The sequence below is a fragment of the Equus asinus genome, chromosome 4 (genome assembly GCF_041296235.1).
Source record: "Equus asinus isolate D_3611 breed Donkey chromosome 4, EquAss-T2T_v2, whole genome shotgun sequence".
NCBI lineage: Eukaryota > Metazoa > Chordata > Mammalia > Perissodactyla > Equidae > Equus > Equus asinus.
Window position 1 is genome coordinate 17,897,363 of NC_091793.1, and position 24,206 is coordinate 17,921,568.

The window sequence follows — 24,206 nt, forward strand, 5'->3', positions numbered from 1 at the left end:
ACTTTTCAATTACTCTCCTTCTGGACTGTTCACATACCAAACAGCAAGCAATCAGAGGCTGTGTGCAATATCAGTAAACTGCTGAAGATAATAAATGTATTTGCGAACAACGCACAAATAAACACACCAATTAAGAACGGACCATTCGGCTCTCAAATACAGACGCACGCCGTCCCCGATTAGCTCGCCAAGGAGAAAGACAGCCTGGAACAAGACCCTCAGCGCAGTTCTCTCTGAGGAGGGCATTACGAATCATTTTTATTTGTTTTACTTATCTGCATTTTCAGACATTTCTACAATGAACCTGAATTACTTTTTTAATTAGAAAAGCAAATGAGAAAAGTTAAAGAAAGCAAGCAACGGATGCAATCCCCCCAGGGTTTAGGAAGGATCAGCTGTGCGGTAGAGAAATCTGTACCAAGAACTCAAAGGACTCCAAATTCAAGCGCCCAGCTAATCGTGGGGAAAAATTATATTTTGTCTTTAATCCTGCCGAGTGCTCAAAACATATTTTATCACGAAGCTGCTTTAGCTTTGGGGGTGGGGGTGGGGGGCATACTTTATATGCTTACTGTGCATATGCATTAGAGGGACGTTAGTGAGCATGAACTAGGTGCCAGCCACAGCGCCAAGTGTGAGAACAGCGACAGAGAGAAGCAGAGGGGGACGGAACGTTCTAGAACATCTAGACTGAGGGACCTGCACATGCAGAGGCCCTTTGGTGGAGGTGGTGTGGCACCTTGGAGGGTGTCAGGGGTTGAACTGTGTCCCCCAAAAAGGATGTGTTGGAGTCCTAACCCCTAGGACCTGTGAGTGTGGCCTTATTTGGAAATAGGGTCTTTACGGAAGTAATCAGGTTGAGGTCAGCAGGGGGGACCTCAACCCAATATGACTGTTCTTCCAAAAAGGGGAAATTTGGGCACAGACACGCACACGGGGAGAACATCATGTGATGATGGAGCCAGAGGTCGGGGTGATGCAGCTACAACCCAACGACACCAAAGATCGCCAGGAACCCAGCAGAGGCTGGGGGGGCGCTGGCACAGATGCCCCCGCTCAGCCTCGGAAGGAACCAGCCCCCCGCACCTCGATCTGGGACTTCAGGCCTCCAGAATCGTGATATCAATTTCTGTTTCCTGAGCCACTCAGCTTGTGGTACTTTGTTCCGGCAGCACCAGGAAACCAGGACAGAGGGTCTGGATAGGCCAGAGCGGCCGCGCATCCTCGTTACACCCAGACAGCGCCTGCTTTGCCCACACGGCCACCCGGGATCAGAAAGCCTGCTGACAACGACACAGGACCCCAGAACACCTTACCTGGGTCTCCAGTTCTGTCACCTCCAAATTCAGCTTGTTCAAGTGCTTGTTCACAAACGTGATGAGCGACTGTCAAGGCAAAGAGACACGGACCATGAGTGAGCGACTCGGCTCCATCCGCCAGGACGGAAGCGACACGGGCCGTCTCTGTTTTGTGGAATGCTTCGATTACCTCCTGTTTGCTAAAACAAAAGGCTCGTGACCTTGGTTTTAATGGGATAATGCCTAAATCTATCCCAGCTGGAGAAGGAAACACACACCTCTGTTCACCACCCACATGCACATGTGCTAACTATCCTCGAGAGGCATGACCAGGGCCCTTGAGAAGGGTAAATCTGTCAGGGGAAGATAATGAAATTTTTAAACATAGGTAACCTCCAGCGACAAAAGATCAGAGAGAAAGGCTGCCTCGGGCCACACCCATCACCGTTTCAGTAGATGGAGATTCCATCCCGGCTTTGTCTCAGGGAAGCTGGGGTTTGCGGAGCCTGCGACATACACAGCAAAAGCCACTGGCACCTCCTCTCTGGTGAAAGTTTAAAACTTGTCACCTGTAACTTCTCAGCAATCAAACCCAAATTAAACGGAAATTTAATACCAGCCCCACCCCTCCCATCCCTGGATGTGATGTCACTTCCTTATTCGTTCCCCTGAAATTTACTGAGCAGCTGCTCCGTGCCAGGCACTCTGCTCGGTGCTGGGGACACAAAGACGGGAGCACAGAGCCCCACCCTGGAGAGCCTGTGGCCAGTTCTCCATTAGGCACACCCAGGGGAGGCGACAGAGAAATCAAGAGATACGCAAAGCTGGGAAACACGCAACAGAGGGAGGTCTGATGAGCCCACGGGGAGAGGTGTGGCCCTGGAGGAGGGCACACTGGAGCCGGTCCTGGCAGAGGCCAAGCGGGAGGCAGGAGTCGGGGCGATGGGCAGCACAGAAACCCAGGCCACGTGCACAGGTGGGAACCCTTTGGGATCCTCAGGCTGTATATGGGTGGGTGGGAAAGAGTAGGAGGGGCTGACCCAGGACAGACCTGGGGGTTGTGGCCAGGGCCCCCTGCTTTTATTCTGGGGTCCGGGGAGCCACCAACAGAGCAGCTCTCAACATGGGGGTGGGGAAGGGCCAGGCGGGAAGCAGGATGCTGTCAGGCAAACAGAAGGACTGTGTATTGTGCACTGCTGGGGTCCCCAGGGCCCAAAATATGTCGTTTCAAAGAACGAATGAAGATCACATCCGCTGAGGGCCAGCCCGGTGGCACAGCGGTGAAGTGCACACCTTCCGCTTCGGTGACCAGGGGATCACTGGTTCGGATCCCGGGTGTGGACATGGCACCACTTGGCAAGCCATGCTGTGGTAGGTGTCTCACATATACAGTAGGAGAGGTTGGGTACGGATGTTAGCTCAGGGCCAGTCTTCCTCAGCAAAAAGAGGAGGATTGGTGGCAGATGTTAGCTTAGGGCTAATCTTCCTCAAAAAAAAAAAAAAGGATCACATCTGCTGAAAGACCAAAGCTGACCTTATGCTGCCACGTTCCACACCATCTTGTGACCACGGGCTGCGTGCCGGGCCCTTGCATTTTACTCTCACGGTGCCCCCAAGAGGTGGGGATGGCCTGGCCCTACTGATAGATGGGGAAACTGAGGCAGTGGTTAGACTCTGCCTCAGGTCGCACAGCTGCTAAGTGGGAAGCAGGTTTGAATCTTCTTGGGCGTCTGCTGAAGGGGTTCTGTCAGGGCCTTGGGGCCAGAAGCGGCTGGGGGGGAGGGGGAGGCTCTGAGGCTCCAGGCCGTCACTCATGCCCCAAGGACGCTAAGAAGGCTGTGCCCCAGAAGGACCACTGGGATGGTTCCCCCGGCCTTTTGAAGGTGCTTCCAAGAGCTAACAATCTCCCTGTCGCAGCCAGGACCAGCACTTTCCAAAAGCAGGTTCCACGGGAACTCAATGCATTCCAACCCAAAACAGATACACAAATCTCTTTACCGACAAATGAGTTTGGGAAACGCTTCCTACTAAGTCCCTTCTTGGAGAATTACAATGCACATCAGCATCTTAAAGGCTCTGAGAAGTCCTGCACTATGATACCTGTATGGGAAAACCATCCTAGGCATTCAAGAACTCTCGTCCCCTCTCCCCGGGGTCTCAGATAGACACGATGGCTCCTCCGATTCTACAGGAAAGCGGGAGCACGCCCACTGTAGGCTGCCTCGCGGAATGAGCTGTCTGCAGGTGCTCAGATAAGCTCGATGTGCAGTGAGAGAGGCTCAGTTCTTCCTGGGTGGGGACAAGCCTTCCTGGCAGATCCCCCTGGAAACCCATGGCTCCCCAGCCCCCACCCTCAGAGCTTTGGGTTCGCTCGGGTTTTTCCATCCGCGGAATCGCCAGCAGGCTGCCTGAGCTGCGGCTGCAGGGCTGGCCTCTGTGCTCCTGCCTGGAGGGGAAATGGGCCAAACGCACGCACAGAACAGCTCTGCTGGCAAAGCCTGTTTACTGGGCAGCTCCGCGGTAATGAGGCCGGCAGGAGCCAGCAGGTTGACACGCTTAAAAACATTTCCACATTAAAAAACGCCTCGAGTCGGAATGAACCGCCACGCGGGCGCTGGCTGGGTAATGCGCTCGGCAGGAGCGGGCGAGCAGGCGGGCGGGGACCCAGGGAGCAGAGACGTGCAGTTAAAAGGTGCTAATTTTATGCACCGCAGTTCTGTTTTTGACTATAATTACACTTCAATCCAAGTGGCAAACATTTCAGATTTTAAACATTTCCCCACCCTCTTCCCAGCATGGGGTTGATGCTGCAAAGAGCACGCAGACGGAGGGAGACACGATCCGACCACGGGCTTACCTTCTTCACCACGCTGAGCTTGTCCGGGGCGTGGTCGAAGAGCGTGTCGAAGGCGTCGCGCTCTGCGGGGACCCCGGAGACACGGGGAGAAAGAAGGGTTTGTGGAGATGCACTTGCTGCCCTGACCCCCACCCGGCCCGGGGGGAGGGACCTCTGCTCCCCCGGGACGTTCAGCCTGCCTAGAACCCTTTCAGTTCCTGCAGAACCCGAAGGGTGGGCGCTGACGAGGAACAACCCAAGCAAAGGATGCTTCTAGACTCCTTCTAACTCAGGGTCCATCTTTTAACTTGAAATACACGGGGAGCACAGGGACAGCTGCCCCCATCACGTCCCAGGACTTGGGGGTTCTTGCTTCTCCCTCCTCCACGCTCCGTACCCACCAGTATCTTGTCGGTAAATGTGACCACCTCTCCCGCTCGTCATACTGCTGCCCCCATTCAGGCCCCATGGCCCCTCACCCAGGGGCGGCCACAGCCTCCTACTTCATCAGCCTCCTTCCTCCACTCCTGGCCCCTCTGATCCATTCTCCCTAGCAGGCAGGGAAAGCTGTTTAAAGTGTAAACTGGATCATTCCCCACGCCCACCCCCCACCCCCAACTAAAACTCTCCCACAGCTTTTCATCACTTCTAGAATAAAATTGATTCTCCCTCCCGGGGGCTCCAACAGGCTCAGAATCATCCACCAACACACTCGCTCTCCCTGACTTCACTCCACCAACCGGCTTCCCGGCTGCTCCTCTATCACATGCTCACCACAGGGCCTTTGCACCTGCTGTTCACCGGCCTCATATCCTTCAGGTTGCTCTCAGATGTCACCTCCTCTGAGGGGCCTTCCACAACTATCCCCATCTCAAAGAGCGCCCCACTCCCACTCTCTGTCCTCTTATCCTGGTGCACTTTTTATAGCACTTAATCACTATTTGAGAGTACATTTTGTGTGTATTTGTGTGTTGCATATGACCTGCTGGACTGTGAGCTCCTCGAGGGTTGGGACTGCTGTCTCCCCAGAGCCCTGCACTGTCTCTGACTCCCAGAACACTGAAGGGCCCACAGCCATGCTCAGAACGAAAGAATGAATCTGAAGACCCTGCTCCAGACCCTCTCTGCAGCAATTCTCTCGGGGGTGTCCGCCTCTGTGGGAACCCCCGCCGCCTGCTCCTCCACGTCCCACCCATCTTCCTTCTCCAAGGTGAGCCCTAACCCACTCTGACTGCCAGTCGGGGGCCCAGCCATGCCCTCCAAATTGACACAGAACCAACCCCTCCTCTTTGCAATGAGGGGCCACTGGAGGCAAAGGGAACACGGCTGTTGGTGGCTAAGAAAGGAGCAGGGCTGGGGCACCAGGTGCCCGGTTTTAGCCTGATGAAGCCGTGGCCACATGGAGGCAGGACAGAGCCCGCTGCAGCCTGTACCCCACGCAGGAGGAATGAGGCCGCCAGGGTGGACACAGGGCTGAGTGAAGTCGACGCCAGGGCAGAGGGGCAGGGGAGGAGGGGAGGAGGGCATCTGGAAAGCCTGGGACCCAACTTTTGTCCTCAAGGAGCCACCCGTCTCCCCAAGGTTCCTGGGGGCAGTATATGCTCAGAGGATCCCGGCCAGTAGCAAAGCCTCTGTTAGCAGCCATGCTAGGTCCCAACGCCCAACAGGGAGCCCTGGGGGCCTGGGCGCCCAGCCTGATGGGGCAGTGATGGGGGGAGGGAAGGAGGGATGAGAAGAAGGCAGGACGTCGCCCAAGGAAGCATCCAGCCCTTCTCCCCTGACCTGGCCCCAAAAGGAAGATGCTCCCTATCCACTGAAGGGCCAGGTCTGGGAGGCAGCCCACACCCCCAGCCCAGGCCAGGCAGGAGCCTCCTCTCGGCCTGCGGGTGGGGAGGGAGGGAACATGGTGGGGGGTGTACGCACGCGCAGGGAGGGGGCGTGCCCCTGCCTGTCTGGGATGAGGGCCGGCCCACTTCCTTCCCGCAAAGGCCACGCCCAGGGGAATACCCCCTGCAGCCCTTCTACCGCAGCAGCTGTAAATTATTTTTATAATCATCTCAGTCAGATTATACTCAATAAGGCAGTCTGCTAAGGGGAAAAAAAGAGCTAAATCTTTACAAAGCAAAATACAAACTTTAAATGCAGCTTGAGAGAAACCCCGGGAGCAGAAGAGGGCTTGACGTCAGCCGGGTATATTTAGCTGGGCCACCGCTGGGCTGCAGAGTCCGCACGGGGGTGCGGAGGGCTGCGCCCCGGGGCGCGCTCACCTGGGCCAGGGACCTCACCCGCCCAGGGGGACCTCACCCGCGCCGGGGACCTCACCCGCGCCGGGGACCTCACCCGCGCCGGGGACCTCACCCGCCCAGGGGGACCTCACCCGCGCCGGGGACCTCACCTGCGCCGGGGACCTCACCCGCGCCGGGGACCTCACCTGCCCAGGGCAATGCCACACGGCCGGTCACACGGCGCAGGCCCAGGCGAGCCTTACTGCACCCCTGCCCTTACGGCCTCGAGGATGAAAATAGGTGCGGGTTTGGATCTGGGTTCAAATCCAGATTCCGCCACTTCAAAGCCCCATGGCTTCAGGCCTGTCCCTTCCCCCCCAAACCCGCTTCCTCCTCATAAAGCAGGAGTAAAAACAGTCCCGCCTCACCGCTGGTGCGGGAATTAAACAGCCGGTTAACGCAGAGCAGGACACAGGGCTGGCGACCCCCCCTCCTCCCTGGGGCGCTCCTGCCCCAGCCCATCTCCTCCGCAGGCCCTGGGGACAGTGCCGGAGATAACCACAGGGCAGCCTTGCCCCTGGGCGGGGACAGCTGGGGAGGCAGATGGGTAAACCGAGGTGGTACCAACAGGACAGATGCCACAAAAGGCCAGAAAGGACATGGAAAGGGACCAAGCTCCACCTTCAGGGATTAGTTTAGTCCAAATAAAGTTGTTTTTGTTTGTGTGACATCTTTCTAATTGGAAGATTTGTCCCAAAGTTCTGAGTTTCTGGCCTCTCTTGAAGGACCAGAAGCTGTGGCCACAGGTTGCCTACGGTGCCCCCCTGGATCCACATGCCTGTGAAGTGGGGTGTGGACCCTCTAGTTTGCCCCAGGCCCCACCATGCCCCGCTGCCACCCTGCACGGGGGCTGAGGGCAGCTGCCGTTTAGCATTTGGTATTCCAGCCCCTTCCCTCTTTGGCTTTATCAGCCTGGTCCATGAAGGCACCCGAGTCTGGGGCCCATGGACATAGGGCCGGGGGGACCAAGGAAGGCTTCACACAGGAGCTGTGACATCTGAGCCGGGGCCTGACGGGGCAAGAAGAGAAGGAAGGGTATTCCAGGCAGAGGGAACAGAAAGCGCAAAGAGAGGCACAAGAAAGCCAGAGTGGGTTCGAAAGTGCTGGCCTATTATGGGGGCTAAGAGGGGGTAGGTCCCACAGTGTGAGAAGCCATGGAGGGTGGTGACTAGGAGCAGTGTGATCCAGCTGCAATGTTGGAACAAGCTCTGTTGGCAGAAAGGGGGAGATGTGAGCGGGAGAGACCAGGGTTATAAGGAGACCAGGAGAGGAAGAGGAAAAAAGCTTCTCCTCCCTTCTCCCTACAGCTGGGGAGGAGCCCAGGGGGGAGGGGGAGGCGCCGCCTGTGGAGGAGAGGCAGCCAGCAAACCCGTTGCCATGGAGACCAGGCTGCAGCTCCCCAGCTCCCCTGGGGAGAGAAGGGCCTCCCATTCCCACCTGGGTCTGGAGAGTGATGCCCTCCGGAGGCAGGGAAGGGGAGGACCCTGGGTGGGGGCAGAGTGGGTCCCTCCCTCCCTAGCTCAGACTGCTCATGGGAGAAACTGTGCTGAGGACGTGACTCCCTGCGAAGCCCAGCGGGCCGACATTAGCCAAGGAGGGTCTGCCTGGTATTCTGGAAGCTCCTGGAAAGTCTGCGGCCCAGGGCTGGCTGCGGGGGATGCTGGCTGAGGAAGACACGGTCCAGCCCACAGGATGCTTACAGTGGGAGGATCCATGTGTGAAAGGAAAGAGGGAAGGGCTGGGGTCCCCGGATTGCCGCAGCACCCTGGGTCTGCCAGGCACGTGGCAGGGCTCCATGTGAGTGACCACTGACGCAAGGAGCAAGCAAAGTGCTCCAGTGAGCAGAGAGATGAGAAAAGAGATAACAAGGCAGGGCAGGGGTGGGGTGAGCCGGAGGGCATGTCAGGGAGGGCCTCCCTGCTAAGTGATGATGAGTGAGAGCTGGAGGAGCTGAGTGAGCGTGAGCCATGGGGGACTCCAGAGGGAGAGCATTTCAGGCAGAGGGCAGTGCAAGTGTGGAAGCTGGAAGAGGGGGCATCTGGGATGCTCTTGGAGCAGCAAGGGAGTTACAGGCGGAAGGCTGACCCCAACCACGTGCAGAGGAACCAGCTCGAGGCGAGCTAGGGACCAGCACCCAGCGAAGCCATGGGGCGATGGGGACCGAAGGCTCCCCCAGGAGAAGGGCCGGTGGCAGCCCCGCTGCGTGTGCCCAGGCTGCCCGGCCGGCGGGGTAACTGGAACCTGGGAGCGGCATCAGCAGCAGCGAGCTGGGGGCGAACTGAGTGCCTGTCGCCCACGAATAGCCTGTTTGCATTTCAGAAGCCGGGAGCCTAGGAACACGGGAGGACAATGCAGGGCTTCTCGGGGCTTCCGGCCCCGCCCCCACTATTCTAAGGTCTCTGTGTTCGTCAGCACGCGGCTGAATCCATTTTCCAAACTGTGACACCTGCCTCCTCCCAGGGAGTCACCATCTGGTACACCGGCCCCTTAAAGCAATGGCTCACTCGGCTGCGGCGGGATGGGGAGTGTTCACCCTCTGCCTCCGGGTGCCGCACACAGCCCCCCAACTGAACCGATCCTCCCGGGGCTCCCCAGACCCTGGACCAGCCTGCCCCAAACACAAAGGTGACAACTCACAGAAAACCAAAGACCACACTTAATGCTCTGACCACCCCACTCTCGTCACCTCTGTGCGTGGACAACCCCTGCGGGGGTCGGAGCCCTCCCTGCAGAAAGGACTGGACAGAGGTGCACCCCTAGACAGGCCTCCTCCCAGACCCAGGGCCGGGCCGGGTCACTCCCGCTGTCCCACATGCCCCGTGAGCCCCGCCCCCACTGCGCCTCGCCAAAGCCACACAGGAGGGGTTCCATTTCTCTCCCTTTTTACTATTTTTTTAATAATAAAGACATTAAAAGGAACTGAATTGCTACTTAAGAAAAAAAAAATAGTGAAGACTAAGAATTTCCCCACACAGCTTACAAAGGCTAAGGAGTGTAATTGCTACATTTTCTGTCCTTCGAGACCTTTGAGAACATCACAGCCGCATCCTCTCTTTACACACAAGCAGCAGTGTGCCATCGGTCCCCAGAATAACGTTGAGGTTACAGAGCCCCTCGAAGGCCGCAGATGGCTCCGGGGTAGCACCCCCCCCCCCCCCAGGGGACCAGCTCAGGCAGCAGGCTCACCAGGCACACAGGGAAACTTCTATTTGGCTCCACTTTTCCCTCCAACAGCTCTGCTCCCTCCTCACTCAGTGGAGAACACCGTGTTTGGGGGTCAAGGGCTATCTGCTTTGAAACAGTCCCCAAAGCAGGGAGCCTGGCTCAGGCTGCCTCTGGCTGCGGCTGCACTGGGGGTTCCCATCCCTGAGGCTTTCACACTGCCACAAGCTGTCCCTTTATCTGCCGTCCTCGCTGAGAGGAAGATGAGTTCTGGGGCTATAACGGGGCAGGGCACAGCTCTTTGGGAACAGCCACTGAAAACTAACAGTGATAACCACCCCACAGAAAGAGAGCCGGGCTCAGGGCCAAGCAGAGCGCACATTTATTATCGCACGCTATCCTCTCAACAACCTCAAGGTTCCATTTCACAGATGAGGCATAGAGAGGTGAAGGAGCAGGCCAGAGGTCACCCAGCTGGGACCAGACTGACGGCTGCCTGACTCTAAGGAGGTCTGCCAGGCCGGAGATTTTAAGGTGGAGAAATGATCTATGAAAGCACCTCCCCTAAGGAGACTCTCTCCCGCTGGCTGATTATGTTCTGTATTCAGGTCGACATCTCTGCCCTCCTTTTTATCCGGGTTCCAGTCCCTGGCTCGGCCCTTGGTCCCTGCCGGTGAGAGCATCTGCCCCAACCCAGACATTTCCCTGTCCCCTGCCCCACCCTCCACCACACTCTCCTTATCACCACCCGGCCCCTCGAACCTCCATAAGCCCACAGTGTGGGGCCCACGGGGGACTGCACACCTGCTCTAAGATTCCAGAACTGCTGGGAGCCGGGAAACCCACTCCGGGTCCTGCGGCCCCTGTGTGACGGTGGGAACCCTGGGACAGCCCCAAAGTGCCCTGCAACCTCAGACTCCCCACCCCACCCTCGGGGTTACTTACCAAAGCGACCCATTATCATCCTGCAAGCAAGAACAGAGAGAGCCGTCAGACGGGTGCTCAGAACCCAGCTTGATCAGCAGTGTGAGGGGACGCTGGAGGCAACCGGAGAGTCAGAGCCCCAAACTGCCCAGTTGATGGGCCATTTATAAAAACATGTCACTTTTTTTTTTGAGGAAGATTAGCCCTGAGCTCACATCTGCTGCCAATCCTCCTCTTTTTGCTGAGGAAGACTGGCCCTGAGCTAACATCCGTGCCCATCTTGCTCTACTTTATACGTGGGACACCTACCACAGCGTGGCTTGCCAAGCAGTGCCATGTCCGCACCCGGGATCCAAACCAGTGAACCCCGGGCCACTGAAGCAGAACATGCGAACTTAACCGCTGTGCCACGGGGCCGGCCCCATAAGTCACATTTTGATAGATTCTGCCCCGCTCTAATTACAAACAAGAAGTGCTTACGCGGGTTACTAAGTGCTGGCACGAGATCAGCAGCAAATCACCATCTTTGTTTACACCAGCCCCTTAAGGCCATCTGGGGGGTATTTCAATCATGGGAGTGGTTCATGTGGAAAATGGCTTGTCTGGAAGCCCCGAATGGTAAGCTTTAAACGGCAGGGGTGCAGACCCCCGGAGGGTCACATGTCAGCAAGTAAGCTCGATGCACGTTCGGGGAATCCTAATGCTACAGGATCCTGAGAAACACAGGCTGGCCCTGACTTCCACTGCACGAAGCTGCAACTGCGAGGGTGGCACGCGGCTTCTCCTCGAGGACCTCCAGCGCACGACGCACAGCTCCTCTCTGTGCTCCCTCCTGAGAGGCAGGGCGTTCTTTCCTTCACCCCTCAATCCCTCCAGGCTCAAGTCCTCTGGCTCCATCTCACTTAACATCTTATTTAACAAATATTCTCTTGAGCCCCCGCTACACACAGGCCGTGGAGAGGGAGAAATAAGCGCCATGTGGCCCTGCCCCCTTGATGCCCGGTGGTGAGATGCGTAAGCCCCCATCTCCACCCAGCCCGTGCCCACCCAAAGCAGACATGGAGGAGATGCCAAGAGAACTGAAGGAGCCCTGCAGTGACGGCCCCGCATCCCCCCATCGCTGCACGGCTGTCCCCACCATGGTCTGCCTGCCCCTCCTGCCAGCAGGGAACTCGTCTCCCCTCTCTGATCCGGGATGACTTGTGACTGGCTCCAGCCCACAGAATGTGAGCACATGGCACGTGGGGGTCCATGGGGCCTGCGGCTGCCCTCTTGTTCTCTGGGAACCCTGGGGACACCCTGGGAGGAAGCCCGGCTCAGGGAGGACAGGAGACACATGGAGGAACAGAGGCCGTCGCCCACCAGCACCAACCACCAGACTAGCTGGAGCCCCACCCGGCTGAGCCCGGCCCAGACCGCTGACCCACAGCCCCGTGAGCAGACAACGCGGTGGCCGGACAAGCCCCTCGGTTCTGGGGTGGTTTGTCACACATTAATAGAGGGCAAGACATAACTCTAGTCCTGCTTCCTCTCGAGCTGCCCTCCTCCTGCTCCCGAGCAGGCCGCCTGAGACCCCCGCGCCAGGCTGGGCCCTTCATCCCCTGGCCCCCCTCCACCTCTCCCGCCCCCAGTCCCCACCATGGGCTTGAACAGATGCTCGCACGTGTCAGCGTCTCTCTCATTCACCTGACGGCTCCCACGCCTACAGTGCTTTCCCGTGTGAGCTCCGATGTTTGAAAGACTGTACACGATTCACGACATAGTAATCAATCGGTTTGCGAACTGAGCAGGTGGGTTAGCTGAGAGGATCGATTTTTAAATGTTCTGTTTCATCGGAAACAGATTTAGTCGAGAGGCACAAATGCCATGAATTTTAAAGATTCTCAACAGGGTGCTGTAAAGGCTCCTAAAAACCATACGCAAGATAGACCATTTGATTTGCTATTTTCCATAGATTTGAAGCCTTTTAGCCTTCTTGAAAATTGCCTGCTGGGGGCCGGCCTGGTGGCATAGTGGTTAAGTTCATGTGCTCTGCTTCTGCAGCCTAGGGTTCACGGGTTTGGATCCCAGACATGGACCTAGCACCACTTGTCAGGCCATGCTGTGGTGGTGTCCCACATAAAACAGAGGAAGATTGGCACAGAAAATAGCTCAGGGATGATCTTCCTCAAGCAAAAAGAAGAAGATTGGCAATAGATGTTAGCTCTGGGCCAATCTTCCTCACCAAAAAAAAAAAAAAAAAAAAAATTTTGCCCTTTGGCTTTCTCTAAGAGATAAGAGATAGCTCAGCACTGTCTGTCAAAGGAAAGTTCTAGTTTAGCCATGTGGCTCCCTCCCTCTGACGGAGCTAATGTAGATGGATAAACGAACCAGGACAACGGGTCCCTTAACCATTCTGGACACCTCCTGTGTCTCAACATTCTTAATGCTCACCTTCTAACATAAGGAACGAGAAGTCCAAAGGCTGTGGCAAACAGCTCAGTCCTAACATTAAAACTTTGAAGAAAGTGAGCAGAGGGAGGAAAGCGAGGGTGGATGTTCATGTGAAAATTTCATCGTAAGGCTGAGGGACATTGAGTGAAAAGTGGCCCCCACGTATGTCCGGGGACCGGCTGACGCAGGGCAGGGTGCGGGTCCACTTACTCCGTGGTCGTGGTCAGCTCCTCCGTGATGTGGCTGGAATGCAGAAGGCCTTCCCGCTTCTGAAACCCCAAAAGGAAGAAATCAATACACACCCCTGGGCAGGCAGAGGACAAGAGGAAGGACGTCGCTGACGGGGTGGGCGACGCTGTGTGCTCTCGGGAACAACTAAAGGATGAAGCCACGCCCGGGTGGGTGAGCTGCAGGAGACCACAGGGAGTGACCCTTTTGGAGGCTGGAACCTGCCCCCAACCATCCTGCACCCTCTCGTCTCCACATTGCTCTGCGAGCTGGCAGCTGTGAGGGTCTCAGTAGAAACCCCCCAGCTCCCCAAGGACCCTCTGCGTCCTGCCATGGACGGGCAAGCAGCACAAGGAACAAACATAACCACAGGGAGCTCCACGTGAAGTCCACGCGCACTGGGTTGCATAGGGCCCCTGAAGTCAGGTCCATTCAGAACCCCAGAATGTGGCCCTCGGAAACAGGGTCTTTGCCAATATGATTAGTTAAGATGAGGCCATAACGGATGAGGGCGGGGCCTATAGCCACCATGACTGGTGGCCTTAGAAATAGAAATGGGCACAGAGGGAAGAGGCCACGTGACAAGGAGGCAGAGACTGGAGGGGTGTGTCTACCAGCCAAGGACCACCAAGGACTGCAGGCAGCGGCCGGGAGCTGGAAGGGGGAAGGACAGATGCCCCCCCCGGAGCCTTCGGAGGGAGTGGGGCCCTGCCGACTCCGGATCCCGGTTTCTGGCCTGCGTGATTGTCAGGGGATAAATGTCTGTTGTTTTAAGACACCCAGTTTGTGGTATTTTGTTACAGCAGCTTAGGACATGACATGGTGGGTGACACATGTCTCCTGGCGCCTCGCAGATATGGTGGGGGGAGGGGAGGGCAGTGGTGGCAGTGCTGGGGGGCAGCCTGGATGTCACAGGACCTCAGAGTGGAGCTTGGCAGCCAGCTAACCCAGTCACCACCGTGAGCCCCTACTTGAACCCCTTGAGGGATGGGGAACTCACTTTCTGCTGGGCAGCCCACTGTGGACCCCTCTCAAGATCCGAGCTTCCCCACCTTTCCTGAGCTCGGCCTCTGCTGCGTCTTGTGAATGCAGAGTCACCATCACTGGTGGGAGCAAAGTAAGCTCCTGGTTGATTCTCCAGAGAGCCCACCGAGGGCAGTCCAGAGCCGTCTCACTCACTCATCACACATCGAATGTGCATCAGGCGCCTACTGGGTGCTGGGCCCAGGGCGAGCTATTGGATGCATGACGCTGAGTATTTTCAAGGTCTGCACTATAGTCTCAGCTTAATGGGAACATTGCCGCAGCTCCGAGCAGTCAAGTGTTCTCCCGGGGCCGCACTGCTGGGTGGTAAATGGGGCCGCTGTCCTCATTCCTTCCCTCCACTGCCACATTCCTTGCATCTCCCCACCTCCGACTGCAAAGCTGGAGTTGGAGGGACAGGCCAGGGGCCACGGGGAAGGCAGGGGGCAGCTCTAAGGTCTGGAAGAAGGGCTTCCGAGGCCCAAGGCCGGCCACTTGCCAGGACCTCCTCCCCCCGATTCATTCCACCTTGGCCGTGGCCCGAAGCATCCTCTGCAACCCTGGTCAAGGCAGGAAGCGCCAGCCAGGGCTGGCCCGGGTTAGTAAAACTTTCTGCAAACCCGAAAGATTTTCTTGGATCCAAGCGCAGGTCTGAAAGGAAATACCCCAATCAGCAAGCTGCATGGCGCTCGGGGCCCTGAGTCTGACGTCCATGGGTTTGGGATCCATGTTGCCCTGTGTCCTCGGGAAGCCTTTCCGGGCTGGCTGCCTGGAGTGAGCATCCAAGACGAGGACAATAGGGATGGTCCCTCGTCCCCGTCATCACCACTGCCGACCACAAACCTTCCTCCTTGGGAACCAAATGAGGCCCAACGGCCGGTACCCCTCGCCTGGTGCCTAACGGGGGGCTCCCGCCCGTCAGGTTAAGGCTGAGCTCCCGGGGTAAGGGAGGGTCAGGCGGCTTAGGAAAACACAGGATCAGCCAGAGCGTTGCAGACCGCAGAGACCATGGGGCTGATAAGTTTAAAACCCAGAGGAGAGGGTGGAGCTGGCCATCTCAAGCAGTACAAGCACGCGGGACACCCGGTTCCAAGCGTCCCCTCACCGCGCTGGCGGAGGCAGCTGCTTCTTCCGGACCCGAGTGTGTTTTCCTCATTTAGTTTCCCCAGAGCCAGTGCCGACTGCCAGCACACAGTAGGTGCTTAATACACGCTTCCAGGACAAAATCACAAACAGAAAGCTAAGGCAGGGTCTCTCCCCTTCAATAAAGGGGACACGGCCAGGGAAGTCTGCTCCACCCCCGTCAGAAGGAGCCTGGCCCCAGGTTAGATTTCTCCAGGCGCAGCCAGACATCACGAGGAACCGCGGCCACGCTGCGGCACGCAGGCAGAGCGGCCCTAATTGGGGTATCTGTTTCCTACGGCCAGACTCGGCCCCCTCCAGTGAGTAATCAGCTCATTCAAGAGGACTGAATCCCAGCTACTTGGCTTTGCCGGGAAATGAATGTTCTTTTCAAAAATGTGGAAAATTAAACCTCAGCTCCCTCACGCCTTTGAAACTGCCTCTCTTCAAATCAATGCCATTGTTCCTGCTCCAATCGTTTATCTCGAAGCCAGGGCGAGGTGTACATTTTGTCAAGGGGGAAAAGTAGGAGGTAGCCGCTTGGGGGAAAAAGAAGCAGAAAGCGGAAAGATTACAGGAGGAAAACGTCCAGGCAGGGGGGAGGGGGGCGGTGGTCTCTCCTGCAGAGTCACGAGCAGGCCGCCCCTCGCTGCTACTCACCCGCACGACCACCACTTGCACGGAGACGTTCTCGGGAAGGCGGATCGGGGCCCTGAAGTGCACGGCCAGGGACACAAGGAGGTGCAGGATGGCCACCAGGTTCTTCCCGTGAATTGCTTGTCGGGGGGAGGAAAGGGAGAAGGCGCTTTAGATCGGGAGGCACAGAGCCCCGAACCCACGTCCGCAAAGGCAACAAAGATGTTGTGTCTAAATGAGACCTCAGAGAAAAACCATGGAAAAAACCACAGGCCATGGAAAAATGAAGAGAGTTGATGAGCATCCTGTGTGAATTTATGGTTTCTACCTGTTTCTTTCCTGTTGGCCCAGGGTGACCCGTGCAACCACTTTCAAAAGCATGATGTTTTTAAAAGGACTGAATTGGGTAGTGACAGGAGAAAGAATGGGCAGGAGAGGAAAATTAGCACAAAAAGGGAAAAGATCGTGAAAAAGGTCACCCTGGCCACAGAGCCACCACAATCATGTGCATTACTCTCTCCAGCTCTTAAAAAGCTCGCCTTCTGCATGCTCGGCGGGCTCCACAAGGTGGGGTCTCTGGGCAAATGGTGCTTCGGGGACACTGGACATGCCGCTTGCCCTGCCTGGGTCCCTGGTTGCCATCGCCAACTCCACCAGCTCTTTTCCAGGACGTGGACCAAGGTGTGGAGATAATCACCGCTTCTGAGCCGGGCTTTCCAGTTTACAAAGCACTGGCTTCCCACCCACAGCCCCGCAGCCCAAGAGGGAGGCCTGGGTCTGTCCGAGGTCTCAAGGCCAAGAAAGCAGGGGTGAATGTCACCACAGCCAATGGCTGTCTCACCCAAGCACAGGGGCCTCTCACAGCAGGAGAGCCTCTGAGCTGCACCCCAACCACCCCACCGGACACTGAGGACGAGGACCAGGGGGAGAGGCAGCCGGGACAAAGACGCTCCCAGCTTCTATTGGTTGAGTTCTTCACTTTCTGGGTTCAGGTCTTTGCTGGAAATATTGTGATGACATATATTCCTAACGCCAGCACACTCTGAGACATGTGCCCAAGGCCAGCATGGGTCGCCTCCTGAGGACCTGCTTTGGTGGGTCATCAGGAAAACAGCTCATTTTGGCGTTGGTGCTGTTAGCATCTGGGCAGAAGGCAGAGCTGCCTCTGTCTCGTAACCAAACTCCCATCCTTCCTCTGGAAGTCTCCCCTGATCCACCCAACCAGAAAAAGCCTCTCCCCTCTGACCCACAGGAGAAACAAAGAAGGGTGGGCGTGACCTAGCCCCTTATCTACAGAGATCCGAGATCCGAAGGATGGGCTTTCTCCTCTCCCAGCTGCCTCTCACAGAGCAGGAGTGTGAACCCGTTTTGAAAACGCAAGGCCACACGGGGTGATGAATGCCAACGTGGCGAGCTGAGAGGATGCGCTCCCTCTCCCTGGGGGCAACTCACAGTCGACATTCCACTGGAGCGCCCGGCCGTGGGGCCGCAGCACGTCTCGCACGGCTTCCAGCACTGTCTGCAGCTTCTGTTTCTGCCCTATTTCGGACTGTGTCACCTCAGCCACGTTCAGCTTGCGGTCCGCCAGTTTTTCTGCAACGAGAAAGACAAGAGCAAAAGGCAGAGTGTCGGGAAATGCTGGAGGGACAAAGGGCCGCCTGGTCAACTGGCAGCAAAGCGGTGCCCTCCTCCGCCGGGTCCGAGGTGGAGCAGATCTTCACGCAGCGATGGGAGTTTCAGGATGCTGAGCCACGCACGGAACCCATACTCCTTAGAGAAGTGCTCCAGCAGAAAAGAGGGAGGAGAGCTCCAGGAGGAAACTGTGGCCATCCCACTCAGGAACACTCTATGCCCATAAAACAGACAAAATTAGTCCAGGTGCAGCTAGGAGGCAAGGAGATGCGCTGGGGACGGGATGGAGGTGAGGAGGCTGTGCCAGTGGTGCCCAGAGGGAAGAGGACTTCGAGCGGAAAATAAAAAGGGTCTAGGACGCTGCCTTCTGCCGCCCTGCACTCTTACTCTCCCACTCTTGTTTCTCCAAAATTCGGACACCACGTTAAGAAGGATTATTGATATTACAGATGCCTGTGACTATCTTACTGCCAAGAGCGCACAGGGAGCAATCTGGAGGAGCCAGACAGGAGCTGTCACACCTGCTCAAGATTCAATTACTGAGACTGAGACCCAGCCACGGCCCTCGCGCCCTCATTTCCCACTTCCCTCCTGAGCGGAGCAGCAGGTGATGCCCGACCCTGCACCTGCTAAGGGGCAAGGCGCGGAAGGATGCCCGGGTTCCCTCCTATTCATCTATTCCAAGACTCGGCTGATTCCTGATAGAGCTCCTCTGCCAAACGACAGAAGCCACGTGGCAGAAGGTCATGAGGTCCTTAACCGAGGGAGATTACAAGGCGCTGGCCACACAGCCCGACCTGCCGGAGTGTCAGCAGCATCGCTGGGCGGGGGAGACCACAGAGGCAGTCGAGTCGAGGCTGCTCGCAAACGGCGTTCCCATTTGGCAAGTGGTCCCCAGCAAAGTTTTGTTTAAGGCCTTTTCGCTGGAGGCCCCATCACTTCAACATTCTCTCCCCATGTCCCCCCTCCCTCCATTAGAACAAAAACACACGGTTCTGATATTCCCGTCAGGGTAATATAATCATACAGCAATGCCTGCTGGGCTCCGGATACTCATCCATTCATTCATTCATTCACCCACTTAATGGCTGCTGAGCACCTACTGTGTGCCAGGCACCGTCCTAGGGCTGGCCAGAGCACAGACAAGAGAGGTCTTGAGTGCAGAGACGGCCACACCTAAATGAGGTCAGGGAGCAGCGATTGACTGACGGAGGCTAAAGAAAGCAGCTCAAAGAAACCCATCCTGCAGGGCATGGAAATGGTTCTCATTTACACATCTTGATTTCCCTCCATCTCCATCTAACGGGTCCCTAACCCACAGCTGTCTGTCCATACAAACACCCTGAAAATAAACCTCAGGTGCCCAGGTGTTCAACAGCCAGGGGCAGGGCAGAGCAGGGGCCCCTGGGGGAGAAAGGAGGGTCACGGAGAGCCAGGTGGTCCAAGAGCCTTGATCTCTGAGACGGGGAGCCCAGCACACCTCTGCTGTCCCCTTCCACCAGCCAACCTGCAGACTGAACGTGGCCGCAACACCCAGGCTGGAGGAGGAGTCGAGGGAGAAGGGGAGGAAGCTGGTTCAGACCGCTGCGGCTGCTGCGACACCCACCGCAGACCGGGCGGCTTAAACAGTGGGAATTTACTTCCTCACCCTCCTGGAGGCCAGAAGTTCAAGATCAAGGTGTTGGCACGGTGGGTTTCTCCTGAGGTCTCTCTGTGGCTTGCAGGTGGCCATCTTCTCCCCGTGTCCTCACACAGTCCTCCCTTCGTGTGGCTGTGTCTTAATCTCTTCTTATGAGGACACCAGTCACATGGGTGTAGGGCCCACCCCAATGACCTCATTTTAACTCCATCACCTCTTTAAAGACCCTATCTCCAAATAAAGTCATAGCCTGAGGTCCTGGGGATTAGACTTCAACACACAAATTTTAAGAGGACAAAATTCACCCCATAACAAAAATCGAGGTGCTGCCTGAGGCTGGGTCTTGGGTGACCCCCACATGGGAGAAAATAAGGGACATGGCTGCCCACATCACCAGGCATCCCTCTGCCCACTGATGGGGCTGCAGGAGCAGCTCAGGGCTTCGCTGTGGCCGGGACCCCCATCTTCCTCGCATGGAAAGAGACAGAGGAGGACGGGGCGGATTCGCAGGCGTGGCAAGCCAACACGGGCAATGGCGACTGTGGGGCTGTGAACGCTGATTATACGAGGAACGGCCCGACTTTTGCAAGGAGAAGGGTGAGCCACGAACTGGAAGCAAGACAGGAGTCCCCTCTGCGCTCCAGCATGGGCCCCTCACTGTGTCCACAGATGGTCCACCTTGAGAGTAACCCACCCACACACAGGACCTGCCATGGGACAGAATCCAGCAGCCACTTCCGGAATCTGCTCTCAAGAAGGGACACAGCTGGGGTCCCGATGGTGACTCACACGTGGCAACGTCACATGGCCAAATGCAGAGGTCCATTCCCGGTCCTCATCTCCTTCACGGCCGCCTCCTGGAAACAGCTTCTCCTCTGTCCCTCCCACACACAGTGCTCCCCCGGCTCCTCCTCCCTCACCGCTGGACCCTTCAGACTCCGGTGCTGGCTGTTGCTCTTCCTGACCACTAATGGCTGACTGCCCAGGGCCCAGTCCTCAGGCCTCTTCTCACTCTACAGACGCACAGAAGCCAGCTTCGGCCTTGGCAGTCAGCCAGATCTCCTACTTGACTTTGGCTCCTGCCTTTGGAAAGTGACCTCCATCAGTGGGACGCCTGGCATCCTGGGATCCAGGAGCACGTGATCACGGAGGTTCCTATTGCATCTCGCCAGTGTAACCACATCCTTGATACATCAGGCAAGACATTCTGATGTTCTGTTAATATCTGAATATTCTCTTCCATTGTTCTTTTCTTCAGCCAAACAGAGTGTATGTCAGACCACTTGGCATACAAGAGATGTTAGAGTCGCCTTATCAAGTACATACGCGAGATATTCAAACAGAACGGAACCGCAGCCACTCCACGGTAAGGAACGCTGCCCCTGCCAAGCCAGCCTCACGCTATAATTGGCAGATAAGAAAACCGACGCAGCAGGACTCACGGTGAGCCAGAGCAGCTCCAGAGAAAGTGCTGCTGGAGCCCACTGAACAGGGAACCCCGAAGGATGTCCTTGGGCAGGCAAGGACCTCTTACATGCTATCTGCTCTAAAGATGCCTGCCACTCGACTCCTGGGAGGGAGCTGGCATCATTTCCAGGCCACCAAGGCTGAGATACTGACGCAAATGCAGAGCTTGTCCTGTGATCCTGCAGCCGGAGTTCCACAGACGTGCTGGCAGATCTAAGGTTTAGGGACGTAATTTTTTCAAGTGACGGGTTGGATGAAGCCACAGGGCCATGCAAAAGAATTGCAAAGAAAAAATGGAAGTGAGCGCAACACTCTTAAGTTTGCTTCCGAAAATATTAAAAGTGTCTCCTTCAGGCAGGGAGCAAGGCCCCAGTTCAAAGGACTATTTCAGTCAAAGAGCATTGCCACCAACAACCAGGCCCTCGAGTCTGAGAGTCGGAGGGGAGCCCGGTCTTTACCATGGAAAGGGAGGGGAGCTGATGACGGGGCAGCTTTGCCATCACTAGAGTCCCCTCAGACAGCCTCAGCCTCAGCCTCAGCTACACTGTCTTTCTCTGGTCACCGAGAGTGTCTGGCATCCCAAATGTCTGGTTTCCTGACCTCGAGAACACCCTGGAACCTGACAGTGTGAGAATGACCACACCAACGCTACCATAGAAAACATCGAAAGGCTGACCGACATTTTAATAACAAAACTGTGATAATATGAAACAATCTCCATACATTTCAGATCTATTCTGGGACCAGGGAAGCTCCTTCTAAGATGGGGGTCCTCGGCTTAGCCAAATAGAGGTGTTAACTCTTGGCTGTTTGGTGTTCAGCCAGATAAGGAATTTGAAAGATGCTCTCCAGGTGAGGTACCCGGGCCCCCAACCATCATCTCCACGCGGCCGAGCCCCACCCTCACCCACAGCCGACCTGGGTAGGACGGATCAGCCCCGGCAGACACAATGCCGCCTCCTCGTTCCCCACCCTCCACGCAACTCCCAAGGGCTTCCCTGTCCACCAGCTGCTCAGGCCATGGACCTGGCTGTCAGCCTTGATGCCTCCGGCAGCTTTAAGCTCCAAAATATCGCCCCATGTCCGCACCTCCAGCCCAATCTGGAGCCACTTCATCTGGTGTCCAGGCTGCTGTGACAGCGTCCTGCCTCATCTCTCCGCTCCGACTCCTGACTCTCCTCCCCTCCATTCTGCACCCAGAAGCCCACGTGACCTTTTAAAACTCTAACTCAGATCATGTCACAGCCCTACTCAAAACCTCTACTGACTTCCTGTCACTTGGAATAAAAGCCTTTGTCTCCCAGGGCTGGACGTGGTCTGACCCCATCTGTCTTTCCCAGCCTCATCTCTCTCTCTCTCTTTCTCACTGTCCACCTCCACCTGTTCAAAGACAGTCTGGAAGGTTCTTCCGACACTAACTGTGCAGATGTCCTCTCCCCAGAGTGGCCGTCCCTGACCGCCCAGCCTGTCCACCCAACCCAGCCACTCTCTAACCTCATAACCCTCTCTGACTTTCTTCCTAGCACTTGTTACCCTCTTCAAGCACTGATTTGTGTTTTAGGTTGAGGCAACCCCTAATACTCCTCTTTCTTCCCTCTGCCAGAAGGTGGGAGTGGGGGGGACCACTCCCTCTGTCACCACTGCATCTCCTGAGCCTAGATCCACACCTGCCGCACAGTAGGCCAATGCATATTCATTCAACAAACGAAGGAATGACCAAATCAAAACACACACACTTTCGTCCCCCCAAATGTACTTTCTGAGGATTGGCTGAATAAGGACAAGACAACAGGTGAGCCATCCATCACCATGTCCTCAGGGCAAGTTATGTGATTTGGTCCCCTCCCCATAGGTTTCCCTCCAAGGTGAGAGGGTCTGTGAGAGCCACTGTGCGGAGCGTGCAAACCCTGCCCGGAGGGACCCAGGTCCGAGGAAGGATGCAGATGCTGAGCCGAGGCCGGAGGACCACAGTCTACGCAGCTGCCGGTGCTGGGCCCGGGGGCCAGGGCCAGTCCTCCCTGGACAGTGCTCCTCTCCTGCCTGCCCCCCAGGGGCAGATATGCTTTCCTGCAGTAGCTTCCTCTCCTGAACGGAGCCCCCCAAAACCCCAGGTCCCTGACTCAGCACCCCCACAACATAGCCACATAGCAGCCCACACTCAGCTCGCCTGGCCCCTGTTATAACTATGGAGGAAAACATGATCCCACCCATCACTGGCCCTGCCCTGAAGGAGTGACCCTCGGGTGGTCTGCTTGGGAGACCCTTCCACCAGGACAGCACTTGCCTGTGGGGCCCATCAAGGGATGAGGGGCGTGAGCAGAAAGGAGCCCAGAGAGCAGATCTGCCAGCCCCTCCCAATGCTGGGGGGGCGGAGGGTCTCCTGTTGACCTTTAGGAGGTGTGTCATCCTAATGTCCGAGGGGACAGAGTCCCCGAGGCCACCCTTCCAGGGCATTTGGGGACCCTGAAAGGACATCAGAGCTTCTTGGGGACTGAGACTGCTCAGCAGCCGGCTCATCCCTTCCAGAGTCTCTGGACGGTGCTGAGGTCCAGCAGATGCACACAAATACTGGTTTTGTTTCCTGTAAAAGGGGCCCACAGTCCTTATAGGTAATGAAACCACAGGGCCCTGTTCACGGACTCGGCCACCCATCCCGACCGTGTGCCCGTCCCTCAGAGGCACTGGGGGACTCAACGCCCCCCATCCTACACTTCATTTCTTTGTCTTTTTTTTTTTTTTAACTACCACTTACTGACTCCAGACCGTTAGCCTGGCGCTGTGCGAATGCTCCCCACACGACAGCTCAGGAAGGAGCTCTGACTGTCCCGAAACGACAGACACGCACAGAGCTGCCTGCCATCACAGTCTCCACTCCTCACCTCTCCTCCCCACCCCGAATCACGCCCCTCAAGCACACAGCTCACTCACAAAATATCCATCCACTGTGGACCAGCCCCCTCCTGCCAGCCTCTATCCTGAATGAGCCAGCACGGGCCTGAAGGCCCTCACGGTCACCTAGGGCATGAGGCCAGCAGGGAGGGCCAACCTGGAGAGGAAACGGCGCCCGGTGTGTGCCTCATCACCCACGGCACAGAAGTGGCAGGCAGTTCTGGAAGCTGTGTGTGAGGCTGCAGCCCCGTGGCTAGGCGCTCACTGGAGAAACAGTGAGAGGACCAGTGACCCGAAGCCCCAGGCCTGAGGAGGCCGCCTGGAGCTGTGGACTCAGGGTCGTGGCTTTAGGTCTACTCTCAGGACAAGTGACCAGTGTGACCATGCAGAGGATCGTAGGGTCCCGCCCCGGGGCCACCCCATGCCAGGGCCCTTTCCTGGGGGGGGGGGGGCGGGGGGCCGCCCTTCCTGTCGACTCACCCAGGAGCTTCTGCAGCACCTGGCCGTCGTACAGGTCCTCCTCCAGCTGCTTCACGATGATCCTCTCCTCCACCAGGACGTCGTTAATCCAGTCAATGAGAACCTGGGGGAGGGCGGGCGTTATGGCCTGGCTCACCTGCGCCACGTGGACC

The 24,206-nt window shown here is 56.9% G+C and overlaps 1 protein-coding gene across 1 annotated transcript in view; it reads right to left on the minus strand.

Moving 5' to 3' along the window:
• Window positions 1–24,206, minus strand: part of PARVB (parvin beta) — a 107,931-nt gene that overhangs the window by 13,560 nt on the left and 70,165 nt on the right. The window contains exons 4-10 of the mRNA XM_044778141.2: window positions 24,055–24,157; window positions 17,400–17,540; window positions 15,972–16,087; window positions 13,149–13,207; window positions 10,527–10,546; window positions 4,156–4,217; window positions 1,317–1,385 (exon numbers count right to left, since the gene is read on the minus strand). Of these exons, the coding sequence (XP_044634076.2) occupies window positions 1,317–1,385; window positions 4,156–4,217; window positions 10,527–10,546; window positions 13,149–13,207; window positions 15,972–16,087; window positions 17,400–17,540; window positions 24,055–24,157 (570 nt within the window). The remainder of the gene's footprint in view (window positions 1–1,316; window positions 1,386–4,155; window positions 4,218–10,526; window positions 10,547–13,148; window positions 13,208–15,971; window positions 16,088–17,399; window positions 17,541–24,054; window positions 24,158–24,206) is intronic.